The 14396-nt window shown below is 31.7% G+C and overlaps 1 protein-coding gene across 3 annotated transcripts in view; it reads left to right on the plus strand.

Moving 5' to 3' along the window:
• The first annotated feature begins 7933 nt into the window (after nucleotides 1-7933).
• Nucleotides 7934-14396, plus strand: part of slc23a1 (solute carrier family 23 member 1) — an 8360-nt gene continuing 1897 nt past the window's right edge. The window contains exons 1-11 of one of the 3 annotated variants that reach the window (XM_063894519.1): nucleotides 7945-8014; nucleotides 10835-11008; nucleotides 11099-11256; nucleotides 11347-11435; nucleotides 11623-11690; nucleotides 11864-12045; nucleotides 12222-12342; nucleotides 13186-13342; nucleotides 13469-13616; nucleotides 13688-13793; nucleotides 13880-14009. In XM_063894519.1, the coding sequence (XP_063750589.1) occupies nucleotides 7997-8014; nucleotides 10835-11008; nucleotides 11099-11256; nucleotides 11347-11435; nucleotides 11623-11690; nucleotides 11864-12045; nucleotides 12222-12342; nucleotides 13186-13342; nucleotides 13469-13616; nucleotides 13688-13793; nucleotides 13880-14009 (1351 nt within the window). In that variant the 5' untranslated portion in view covers nucleotides 7945-7996. Of the gene's footprint in view, nucleotides 8118-10834; nucleotides 11009-11098; nucleotides 11257-11346; nucleotides 11436-11622; nucleotides 11691-11863; nucleotides 12046-12221; nucleotides 12343-13185; nucleotides 13617-13687; nucleotides 13794-13879; nucleotides 14010-14396 lie in introns of all 3 variants that reach the window. The other 2 variants (XM_063894518.1, XM_063894517.1) reach the window with 2 other exon arrangements.

Genomic DNA, 14396 nt, shown 5'->3' on the forward strand with positions numbered 1-14396 from the left:
ACATCAGTATTTAATCTGTAATAAAGAATATAACATCAGTATTTAATCTGTAATAATATAACATCAGTATTTAATCTGTAATAATATAACATCAGTATTTAATCTGTAATAATATAACATCAGTATTTAATCTGTAATAATATAACATCAGTATTTAATCTGTAATAATATAACATCAGTATTTAATCTGTAATAATATAACATCAGTATTTAATCTGTAATAAGATATAACATCAGTATTTAATCTGTAATAATATAACATCAGTATTTAATCTGTAATAAAGATATAACATCAGTATTTAATCTGTAATAATATAGCATCAGTATTTAATCTGTAATAATATAACATCAGTATTTAATCTGTAATAATAATATAACATCAGTATTTAATCTGTAATAAAGAATATAACATCAGTATTTAATCTGTAATAAGATATAACATCAGTATTTAATCTGTAATAATATAACATCAGTATTTAATCTGTAAGAATATAACATCAGTATTTAATCTGTAATAATATAACATCAGTATTTAATCTGTAATAAAGAATATAACATCAGTATTTAATCTGTAATAATATAACATCAGTATTTAATCTGTAATAATATAACATCAGTATTTAATCTGTAATAATATACATCAGTATTTAATCTGTAATAATATAACATCAGTATTTAATCTGTAATAAAAATATAACATCAGTATTTAATCTGTAATAATATAACATCAGTATTTAATCTGTAATAATATAACATAGTATTAATCTTAATAAGATATACAATATTTAATCTGAATAATTACATCAGTTTAATCTGTATAAAGAATATAACATCTTATTAATCTGTAAATATAAATCAGTATTAATCTTAAAAAAATATACATCGTATTTAACTGTAATAATTAACATCAGTATTAATCTGTATAATAAACATCAGTATTTAATCTGTAATAAGAATATAACAAGATTTATTGAATAATATAACTCAGTATTTATCTGTATAAATTAAAATCAGTATTTATCGTAATATTAACATCAGTATTTAACTGTAAATAAACATCATATTAACTGTATAATACAAATATTTAATCTGTAATAAAGATTAAACGATTTATCTGTAATAAATACACAGTATTTAATCTGTAATAATAACATCATATTAATCTGTAATAATAGACTCATATTAATCTGTAATAAAGAATATAACTCAGTATTTAAACGTATATATACTCGTATTTATCGTAAATTGCATCAGTTTTAATCTGAAAATAAGCACAGTATTATCGTAATAATTAACTCAGTATTTATCTGAATAATATAACATCATATTTAATCGTAATATATAACATCAGTATTTAATCTGAAAAAATAGCACATATTTAATCTGTAATATAAAATCAGTATTAATCGTAATATTAACTCGTTTAATCTTAATAATAACACAGTATTTATCTGAAACTATAAAATCGTATTTAATCGTATAATATAACTCATATTTAATCTGTAATATAACTCAGTATTTAATCTGTAATAAAAAACAGTATTTATCTGTAAAAAACACATATTAACGTATAAAAATATAACATCAGTATTTAATCTTAATAATGACAGTATTTATCTGAATAATATAACATCATATTTAATCTGTAATAAAGAAATAACATCAGTATTAATCTGTAAAAAAGCTCAGTATTAATCTTAATAATATAACACAGTATTTAATCTGTAATAAAAATATACATCTTTTATCTGTAATAATATAACATCAGTATTTAATCTGTAATAATATAACATCAGTATTTAATCTGTAATAATATAACATCAGTATTTAATCTGTAATAATATAACATCAGTATTTAATCTGTAATAATATAACATCAAGTATTTAATCTGTAATAATATAACATCAGTATTTAATCTGTAATAATATAACATCAGTATTTAATCTGTAATAATATACATCAGTATTTAATCTGTAATAATATACATCAGTATTTAATCTGTAATAATATAACATCAGTATTTAATCTGTAATAATTAACATCAGTATTTAATCTGTAATAGAAATAAATCGTATTTAATCGTAAATTAATCAGATTTAATCTGTAATATATAACATCAGTATTAATCGTAATAAAGATAACACAGTATTATCTGTAAATAAACATCAGATTTAAACTGAAAATACATCTATTATCTAATAATACACAGATTTACGTATAATATAACTCATATTTATCTGTATAATATAACATGTATTTAATCTGTAAAAAGAAAAACACATATTTAATCTTAATAAATAACTCATATTTTCTGTAATAAAGATATAACATCAGTATTTAATCTGTAATAAGAATTAACATCAGTATTTAATCTGTAATAAGATATAGCATCAGTATTTAATCTGTAATAATATAACATCAGTATTTAATCTGTAATAAATATAACATCAGTATTTAATCTGTAATAAAGAATATAACATCAGTATTTAATCTGTAATAATATAACATCAGTATTTAATCTGTAATAAAGAACATCAGTATTAATCTGTAATATAACATCAGTATTAATCTGTAATAATATAACATCAGTATTTATTCTGTATAGAATATAACATCAGTATTTAATCTGTAATAAAGATATAACATCAGTATTTAATCTGTAATAATATAACATCAGTATTTAATCTGTAATAAAGAATATAACATCAGTATTTAATCTGTAATAAAGAATATAACATCAGTATTTAATCTGTAATAATATAACATCAGTATTTAATCTGTAATATATACATCATATTTAATCTGTAATAATATAACATCAGTATTTAATCTGTAATAAATATAACATCAGTATTTAATCTGTAATAAAGAATATACATCAGTATTTAATCTGTAATAATATAACATCAGTTTTAATCTGTAATAATATAACATCAGTATTTAATCTGTAATAAATATAACATCAGTATTTAATCTGTAATAAAGAATATAACATCAGTATTTAATCTGTAATAATATAACATCAGTATTTAATCTGTAATAATATAACATCAGTATTTAATCTGTAATAATATAACATCAGTATTTAATCTGTAATAATATAACATCAGTATTTAATCTGTAATAATATAACATCAGTATTTAATCTGTAATAAGAATATAACATCAGTATTTAATCTGTAATAATATAACATCAGTATTTAATCTGTAATAATATAACATCAGTATTTAATCTGTAATAATATAACATCAGTATTTAATCTGTAATAAAGATATAACATCAGTATTTAATCTGTAATAATATAACATCAGTATTTAATCTGTATAATATAACATCAGTATTTAATCTGTAATTAAGAATATAACATCAGTATTTAATCTGTAATAATATAACATCAGTATTTAATCTGTAATAAAGAATAAAACATATTTAATTGTATAATATAAGTGATTTTAATTCTCATATTTAATATAAGATTACATCTATTTAACTGTATAAGATATAACTATCATATTTAATCTGTAGAGAAGGAATAACATCAGATTGAATTGATAATAAGATGACATACATTAATTTTAATAAATATAACATATATATTAAATCTTATATAGAAGATCACAGATTAAATGAGGAGGAAGAAATAGGAGCATCAGAGTTTAATCTGTAATATAAATAAATATATTTAATTGTACATGATCATAACATCATATAATCGTAATGAATAAACAACAGTATTAATCTGTATAAAGATAAATGACAATCATATAAATTTTATATAGCAACGTATTGAATTGTAATAATAAACATACAGTATTTAATCAAGGAAAAAATATAAAATCTATATGTAACTTATAAATAACATCATATTTAATTAAAATAGAATAATCAGGAGTTTAAACGTTGTTAGATAGAATATACATAACGTGAGTATAATTTAATGCAAGAGATATAGATGTGTGTGTAATTCTGTGTGTGTAGTTGTGTATTAATGTTGTAAGAGAATGTGATGATATGTGTTTAGTGTGTGTGTGTATGTGTTTGTGATGAATGTAGTGTGGATGAGTGTGTGGTTAATCTGTGGACTTTCACCTGAAACTCCTCGGTGTCTTGAGGATCACGTCAGATACATGGAGGAACGTGAGGTAACTCTGGATCAGTTATTAAAACAATAAAAATGATTCATACCAACATCCCCAGGGAAGCGTAAGCGCTGATATCGAGTAGAAGTAGTGTGAACAGGTTAGTGGGGGAAGTTAGTGTGAGAGTGAAGTGTGAACATCAGGTATTGGACATGTTATGAAACAATTTTTACGGTAAAGTATAACACAGTTTACTGTAATAAATAACATCATTTTAATCTGTAATAACAGTAAATCATAAACCCGTATTTAACTGTAATAATATACATCATTTTTTAATCTAATAAAGAATATACATCATTTTTTAATCTGTAATAATATAACATCATATTTAATCTGTAAATAAAAATATAACACAGTATTAATCTGTAAATAAAATAACATCAGTATTTAATCGAAAATATAACATCAGTATTTAATCTGTAATAAAAATTAACATCATATTAACTGTAATAATAAACATCAGTATTAATCCCGAATAAAGAAAATAACATCAATTTAAAACCGTAATAATAAAAACATCAGTATTAAAAACTGTAAAAAATTTAAAATCAGTATTTAATCTGTAATAAATATAACATCAGTTTAATCTGTAATAAGAATATAACACATATTTAATCTGTAATAAAATAACATCTTTTTAATCTGTAAAATTAACATCAAATTAATCTGAATAATAACATCATATTTTTAAACTGTAAAAATAAAATCAGTTTTTAATCTTTTAAAAATATAACATCAGTATTTAATCTGTAATAAATCATCAGATTTAATCTTAATAATATACACATATTTTAAACTGTTTAAAAAATAACATCATATTTAATCTGTAAATAAATAACACATATTTTTAAACTGTAAAATATAACATCATATTTAATCTGTAAAAATATACATCAGTATTTAATCTGTAAAAATATAACATAATTTAATCTGTAATAATAAACATCAGTATTTTAAACTTAATAAAAAAAAACATCAGTATTTAATCTGTAATATATAAAATCAGTATTTAATCTGTAATAAAAAATAAAATTTAACGTAAAATATAACATCAGTATTAATCGAATAATTTAACTCAGTATTTAATCGTAAAATATAACACCCTATTTAAATTCTGTAATAATATAACATCAGTCACATATAATCTGTAATAATATAGCATCAGTATTTAATCTGTAATAATATAACATCAGTATTTAATCTGTAATGAAAGAATATAACATCAGATTTAATCTGTAATAATATAACATCAGTATTTAATCTGTAATAATATCACATCAGTATTTAATCTGTAATAATATAACATCAGTATTTAATCTGTAATAATATAGCATCAGTATTTAATCTGTAATAAAGAATATACATCAGTATTTAATCTGTAATAAGAATTAACATCAGTATTTAATCTGTTAATAATCTTAACATCAGTATTAATCTGTAATAAAGAATATAACATCAGTATTTAATCTGTAATAATATAACATCAGTATTTAATCTTAATAATATAACATCAGAATTTAATCTGTAATAAAGAATATAACTCATTTATTCTGTAATAATTAACATCAGTATTTAATCTGTAATAGATATAACATCAGTATTTAATCTGTAATAAGAATATAACATCAGTATTTAATCTGTAATAATATAACATCAGTATTAATCTGTAATAATATAACATCAGTATTTAATCTGTAATAAAGAATATAACATCAGTATTTAATCTGTAATAATATAACATCAGTATTTAATCTGTAATAATATAACATCAGTATTTAATCTGTAATAATATAACATCAGTATTTAATCTGTAATAATATAACATCAGTATTTAATCTGTAATAATATAACATCAGTATTTAATCTGTAATAAAGAATATAACATCAGTATTTAATCTGTAATAAATAATATAACATCAGTATTTATCTGTAATAAAGAATATAACATCAGTACTTAATCTGTAATAATATAACATCAGTATTTAATCTGTAATAATATAACATCAGTATTTAATCTGTAATAATATAACATCAGTATTTAATCTGTAATAAAGAATATAACATCAGTATTTAATCTGTAATAATATAACATCAGTATTTAATCTGTAATAAATAATATAACATCAGTATTTAATCTGTAATAAAGAATATAACATCAGTATTTAATCTGTAATAATATAACATCAGTATTTAATCTGTAATAATATAACATCAGTATTTAATCTGTAAGAATATAACATCAGTATTTAATCTGTAATAATATAACATCAGTATTTAATCTGTAATAATATAACATCAGTATTTAATCTGTAATAAATAATATAACATCAGTATTTAATCTGTAATAAATAATATAACATCAGTATTTAATCTGTAATAAAGAATATAACATCAGTATTTAATCTGTAAGAATATAACATCAGTATTTAATCTGTAATAATATAACATCAGTATTTAATCTGTAATAATATAACATCAGTATTTAATCTGTAATAAAGAATATAACATCAGTATTTAATCTGTAATAATATAGCATCAGTATTTAATCTGTAATAATATAACATCAGTATTTAATCTGTAATAAAGAATATAACATCAGTATTTAATCTGTAATAAATAATATAACATCAGTATTTAATCTGTAATAATATAACATCAGTATTTAATCTGTAATAATATAACATCAGTATTTAATCTGTAATAATATAACATCAGTATTTAATCTGTAATAAAGAATATAACATCAGTATTTAATCTGTAATAAATAATATAACATCAGTATTTAATCTGTAATAATATAACATCAGTATTTAATCTGTAATAATATAACATCAGTATTTAATCTGTAATAAAGAATATAACATCCGTATTTAATCTGTAATAAAGAATATAACATCAGTATTTAATCTGTAATAAAGAATATAACATCAGTATTTAATCTGTAATAATATAACATCAGTATTTAATCTGTAATAATATAACATCAGTATTTAATCTGTAATAATATAACATCAGTATTTAATCTGTAATAATATAACATCAGTATTTAATCTGTAATAAAGTGCAAAAAGACTTTTGTTGTTCAGATTAGGTGTTTTATGTGCTCCATGGATTGATACTCTGATTATTCTTTTAGCATTATGGCTGCTTACTATACAAATGTAAACTCTGAGAGAAGGGAAATCTCTGATGAGATAGATAATAAGAGACCAACATTATTTTATATAGAGACATTTATATATATATATATAGAGAGAGAGAGAGAGAGAGAGAGAGAGAGAGAGAGAGAGAGAGAGAGACATTGTACATATATATATATATATATATATATATATGTACAATGGATCATATCATTGCATATAATGGGATGGAGGAAAACACAGCAGCAACTCAGAGGCTTTAAACGCCTATCAATGACAATCAAAAATATTTTATTTGTCCAGCAACGTTGATATGTACATCACTACAACAACAGATTAAGTAAGGAAAAAATATGAAAAAATGGCTCAATAAGTACACGTTTTTCATAACACAATAAGTTGAAATAACAAATAGCAGATATGTTCAGGACGGTAATAAACGTTGTTGTAGAATATACAATAAAACTGCTGAGTATCCAATTTAAAGCAAGGCAGATACTGAGGAGTGTGTGTGTGTGTGTGTGTGTGTGTGTGTGTGTGTGTGTATGTGTGTGTGTGTGTGTGTGTGTGTGTGTGTGTGTGTGTGTGTGTGTGTGTGTGTGTGTGTGTGTGTGTGTGTGTGTGTGTGTGTGTGTGTGTGGTTAATCATCTTGGTGGACTTTCACCTGAAACTCTCCTCGGTGTCTTGAGGTGGATCACGTCAGCAGTCGACATGGAGGAAGACTGTGAGGTAAACTCTGGATCAGATTCATTAAAACCAATCAAAGCTGATTCACTACCCAACATCCGTCCCAGGGGACAGCCCGTACAGGCGCTGAGTACGAGTGAGACAGGTTAGTGTGAGACAGGTTAGTGGGGGACAGGTTAGTGTGAGACGGGTGAGTGTGACACAGGTTAGTGGGGGACAGGTTAGTGTGAGACAGGTTGGTGGGGGACAGGTTAGTGTGAAACAGGTTTGTGCTTTAAGAAAATCGAAATTTTAATCTAATTACAGCTAACCTCATGCTTACACATATCCAACATGCTTACACATATCCAACATGCTTACACACATCCAACATGCTAACACACATCCAACATGCTATCACACATCCAACATGCTAAAACACATATCCAACATGCTAAAACACATCCAACATGCTAACACATATCCAACATGTTTACACATATCCAACATGTTTACACATATCCAACATGCTTACACATATCCAACATGCTTACACATATCCAACATGCTTACACATATCCAACATGCTTACACACATCCAACATGCTAACACACATCCAACATGCTATCACACATCCAACATGCTAAAACACATATCCAACATGCTAAAACACATCCAACATGCTAACACATATCCAACATGTTTACACATATCCAACATGTTTACACATATCCAACATGCTTACACATATCCAACATGCTTACACATATCCAACATGCTTACACATATCCAACATGCTAACAAACGTCCAACATGCTTACACACATCCAACATGCTAACACACATCCAACATGCTATCACACATCCAACATGCTAAAACACATCCAACATGCTAACACATATCCAACATGCTATCACACATCCAACATGCTAAAACCCATCCAACATGCTAACACATATCCAACATGCTTGCACATATCCAACATGCTAACACATATCCAACATGCTAACACATATCCAACATGCTTACACATATCCAACATGCTAACACATATCCAACATGCTTACACACATCAAAAATGTTAACACACATCCAACATGCGAACACATATCCAACATGCTAAAACATATCCAACATGCTAACACATATCCAACATGCTAACACACATCCAACATGCTAACACATATCCAACATGCTTACACATATCCAACATGCTAACACATATCCAACATGCTATCACACATCCAACATGCTATCACACATCCAACATGTTAACACACATCCAACATGCTTACACATATCCAACATGCTAAAACACAACCAACATGCTAAAACACATCCAACATGCTAACACATATCCAACATGTTTACACATATCCAACATGCTATCACATATCCAACATGCTATCACACATCCAACATGCTATCACACATCCAACATGTTAACACATATCCAACATGTTTACACATATCCAACATGCTATCACATATCCAACATGCTTACACATATCCAACATGCTAACACATATCCAACATGCTTACACATATCCAACATGCTTACACATATCCAACATGCTTACACATATCCAACATGTTAACACATATCCAACATGCTAACACATATCCAACATGCTAATACACGTCCAACATGCTTACACATATCCAACATGCTTACACATATCCAACATGTTAACACATATCCAACATGCTAACACATATCCAACATGCTTGCACATATCCAACATGTTAACACATATCCAACATGCTAACACATATCCAACATGCTAATACACGTCCAACATGCTATCACACATCCAACATGTTAACACATATCCAACATGCTAACACATATCCAACATGCTTAAACATATCCAACATGCTAACACATATCCAACATGCTAACAAACGTCCAACATGCTATCACACATCACATGTTAACACATATCAACATGCTAACACATATCCAACATGCTTAAACATATCCAACATGCTAACACATATCCAACATGCTAACAAACGTCCAACATGCTTACATACATCCAACATGCTAACACACATCCAACATGCTAAAACACATCCAACATGCTATCACACATCCAACATGTTAACACATATCCAACATTCTAACACATATCCAACATTCTAACACATATCCAACATGCTAACAAGCGTCCAACATGCTTAAACATATCCAACATGCTAACACATATCCAACATGCTAACAAGCATCCAACATGCTTACATACATCCAACATGCTAACACACATCCAACATGCTAAAACACATCCAACATGCTAACACACATATCCAACATGCTATCACACATCCAACATGCTAAAACCCATCCAACATGCTAACACATATCCAACATGCTTGCACATATCCAACATGCTAACACATATCCAACATGCTAACACATATCCAACATGCTTACACATATCCAACATGCTAACACATATCCAACATGCTTACACACATCAAAAATGTTAACACACATCCAACATGCGAACACATATCCAACATGCTAAAACATATCCAACATGCTAACACATATCCAACATGCTAACACACATCCAACATGCTAACACATATCCAACATGCTAACACATATCCAACATGCTAACACATATCCAACATGCTAATACACACATCCAACATGCTATCACACATCCAACATGCTAACACACATCCAACATGCTTACACACATCCAACATGCTAACACACATCCAACATGCTAACACATATCCAACATGCTTACACACATCCAACATGCCTACACATATCCAACATGCTAACACACAACCAACATGCTAACACACAACCAACATGCTATCACACAACCAACATGCTAAAGGTGTATCTGTCTGTTTGTCCAATCAGAGTCCTGTTTGCTCGGCAGAGGGCCGGAGCCTCAAAGCCAGCAATGTTAGCAAGCCAATGGAAAATGACAGAATTGACAAACAGTCAATAGGGTCACAGGGGACGGGGTCAGACATGATCTACACCATCGAAGACGTCCCACCCTGGTACCTATGTATTCTACTGGGATTACAGGTAACATTGGGATTATAAAACCTGACCAATGAGAGGCCAGTGAGTCGTGTGTTGGTCCAATCAGGGTCTGACATCAGCTTCTGTCCGCAGCATTACCTGACATGTTTCAGCGGCACCGTGGCCGTTCCCTTCCTGCTGGCCGAGGCCATGTGTGTGGGCCGGGACCAGAACACAATCAGCCAGCTGGTGGGAACCATATTCACCACAGTGGGGGTCACCACGCTGATCCAGACCACTGTGGGGGTCCGGTAGGGAATCCACTTCCTGTTTGGTGCCATTTAAAGAGAACATCAAGTCTTCTGTAGAGGAATGACCTGTGTGTGTGTGTGTGTGTGTAGGCTTCCTCTGTTTCAGGCCAGTGCGTTTGCGTTCCTGATCCCGGCCCAAGCCATCCTGGGTCTGGAGCGATGGAAGTGTCCCAGTGAGGGTGAGGGGGCGATATGAATAATATCTTTAATTACAATAACTTAGAAAGATAAAAACTGGTGTAATAGTGATTATAGAACAATAGTATCTGTCCTTAATCACTCTGTCTGACATGCTAACGAAACTCTACATTGAATGAGATCCAAAAAGCTGTTCAACTAAATCTGAAGTTTCTGGTTAACCTGCAGAGGAGATTTATGGGAACTGGAGCCTTCCTCTCGACACGTCTCACATCTGGCAACCCCGCATCAGAGAGGTATAGTAACATTAATAATGCCATCATATTAGCATTTATATTAATATAAACCAAACTACCCTCTGTCTGTCTGTCTGTCTGTCTGTCTGTCTGTCTGTCTGTCTGGCTGTCTGTCTGTCTGTTCGTCCATCCGTCCGTCCCTCCCTCCCTCTGTCTGCCTGTCTGTCTCTCAGATCCAGGGGGCCATCATAGTGTCCAGCTGTGCGGAGCTTCTGATTGGTCTGTTTGGGTTGCCAGGTTTGCTGCTAGATTACATCGGCCCACTGACCATCACTCCAACTGTCTCACTGATCGGCCTGTCTGTCTTCACCACGGCTGGAGAGAGAGCTGGGTCTCACTGGGGTCTGTCAGCGCTGTGAGACATTTTATACCTGTCTGTCTGTCAGCGCTGTGAGACATTTTATACCTGTCTGTCTGTCAGCACTGTGAGACATTTTATAGCTGTCTGTCTATCAGCACTGTGAGACAGTTTAACTACCTGTCTGTCTGTCAGTCAGTGCTGTGAGACAGTTTATACCCGTCTGTCTGCAGGTGTATTCTGCTGATCGTGCTGTTCGCTCAGTACCTCAGGACGACCTCACTTCCTGTTCCTGTTTGGAGCAGGAAGAACGGTTTGAGCTCCACCAGAGTCCAGGTCTTCAAAATGTTCCCTGTGAGTGACAGCTGCTGCCCTCCCAATGACTGATGACATCATGATTACTGTGTTTATATATAATACACACACACCGGCCACTTCATTAGGTATGCCCTGCTACGACCAGATTGGACCCCCTTCAGAACCCCCTCCTTGTTGTCATGGACAGGACAAGGTGCTGGAACACACCTCAGAGATATTGGTCCATGACCCCATAGCATCATGCAGCTGCTGCAGGGTGGTCGGCTGCACATCCATGATGAGGGTCATGACTAAATTCATCTGCATGTTCAAGAAACCAGTTGGAGATGATTTGTGACATGACGCGTCCCTCGTGTTGGTTACGGGGGCACCTGGGGTGGGCTTCTGCTGCTGCAGCCCCTCTGCTTCAAGGTTCCACGTGTGGTGGCTCAGAGAGGGTCTTCTATACCTTGGTTGTAACGAGTTACTGCTGCCTGTCTATCATCTTGAACCAGTCTGGCCGCTCTCGTCTGACTTCTGGCATCAACAAGGCCCCCAGAGAACTGAACCAGTCTCTGTGGGCCCTAGAGATGGTTGTGAGAATCCTAGTAGATCAGCAGGTTCTGAAACACTCAGCCCGTCCGGCACAAACAACCAGGCCACGTTCGGAGTCCCTTAAATCACCTTCCTCCCCGTTCTGAGGCTCTGGACTACACCAGCTCCTCTTCACCATGTCTTCATGACTCTTGAGTTGCTGCCCTGTGATTGGTTCATTAGATATTTGCGTTAACGAGCAGTTGTACCTAATAAAGAGGCCAGTTAGTGTATATATATATAAAGTATTTATATATTCTGTAATGGAGGTGCGTGTCCTGTAGTAATGGAGGTGTGTGTCCTCAGATCATCCTCGCCATCATGACCGTTTGGCTCGTCTGCTACATCCTGACTCTGACCGAACTGTTGCCTAGAAACCCCGAAAGCTATGGACACAAGGCGCGAACCGACGCCCGGGGGGAAATCATGGCGTCCTCGCCGTGGTTCAGAGTCCCTTATCCCTGTAAGCCAATCACAGCCCCCCACATCAAGCAATCAGAGTCCCTTACCCCTGTAAACCCAACACTATCAACCAGAGATTCTCACCTGGAATCATCCAATCAAAGCAGCTCAACTGTGTGTCTGATAGGTCAGTGGGGTTTGCCGGTGGTAACGGTTGCTGGGGTGCTGGGCATGCTCAGTGCCATCATGGCGGGAATCGTGGAGTCCATTGGGGATTATTACGCCTGTGCTCGACTGTCCGGAGCAATGCCCCCTCCGGTCCACGCCATCAACAGGTGAGTCAGGAGGTAAACAGGAAGTGATGCAGGCTCCTCCCCCACCAGGTATTTGACTTTTTGTTTTTAAGGGGGATCTTCACTGAAGGCGTCTGCTGCATCATCGCCGGGCTGCTGGGAACAGGAAACGGCTCCACCTCCTCCAGCCCAAATATAGGCGTGCTGGGCATCACCAAGGTGGGAACACGCCACCTGTGGGGGCGTTAAGTACTTTATTCATTTGATTGTATCTATTGTTATTGGACTCTGTTACCTGTGTGCAGGTGGGCAGCCGGCGGGTGGTGCAGTACGGAGCAGGCATCATGCTGCTGCTGGGATCTGTGGGGAAATTCACTGCTCTGTTCGCCTCGCTGCCAGACCCCATCCTGGGGGGGATGTTCTGTACCCTGTTCGGTGAGTTTCACTTGTCCAGGTGTTAGTGAAGTCATCATAATCCAGGTGTTAGTGAAGTCATCATAATCCAGGTGTTAGTGAAGTCATCATAATCCAGGTGTTAGTGAAGTCATCATAATCCAGGTGTTAGTGAAGTCATCATAATCCAGGTGTTAATAATCCAGGTGTTAGTGAAGTCATCATAATCCAGGTGTTAGTGAAGTCATCATAATCCAGGTGTTAGTGAAGTCATCATAATCCAGGTGTTAGTGAAGTCATCATAATCCAGGTGTTAGTGAAGTCATCATAATCCAGGTGTTAGTGAAGTCATCATAATCCAGGTGTTAATAATCCAGGTGTTAGTGAAGTCATCATAATCCAGGTGTTGGTGAAGTCATCATAATCCAG

This window comes from Eleginops maclovinus, chromosome 11 (genome assembly GCF_036324505.1).
Source record: "Eleginops maclovinus isolate JMC-PN-2008 ecotype Puerto Natales chromosome 11, JC_Emac_rtc_rv5, whole genome shotgun sequence".
Taxonomy (NCBI): Eukaryota; Metazoa; Chordata; class Actinopteri; order Perciformes; family Eleginopidae; genus Eleginops; species Eleginops maclovinus.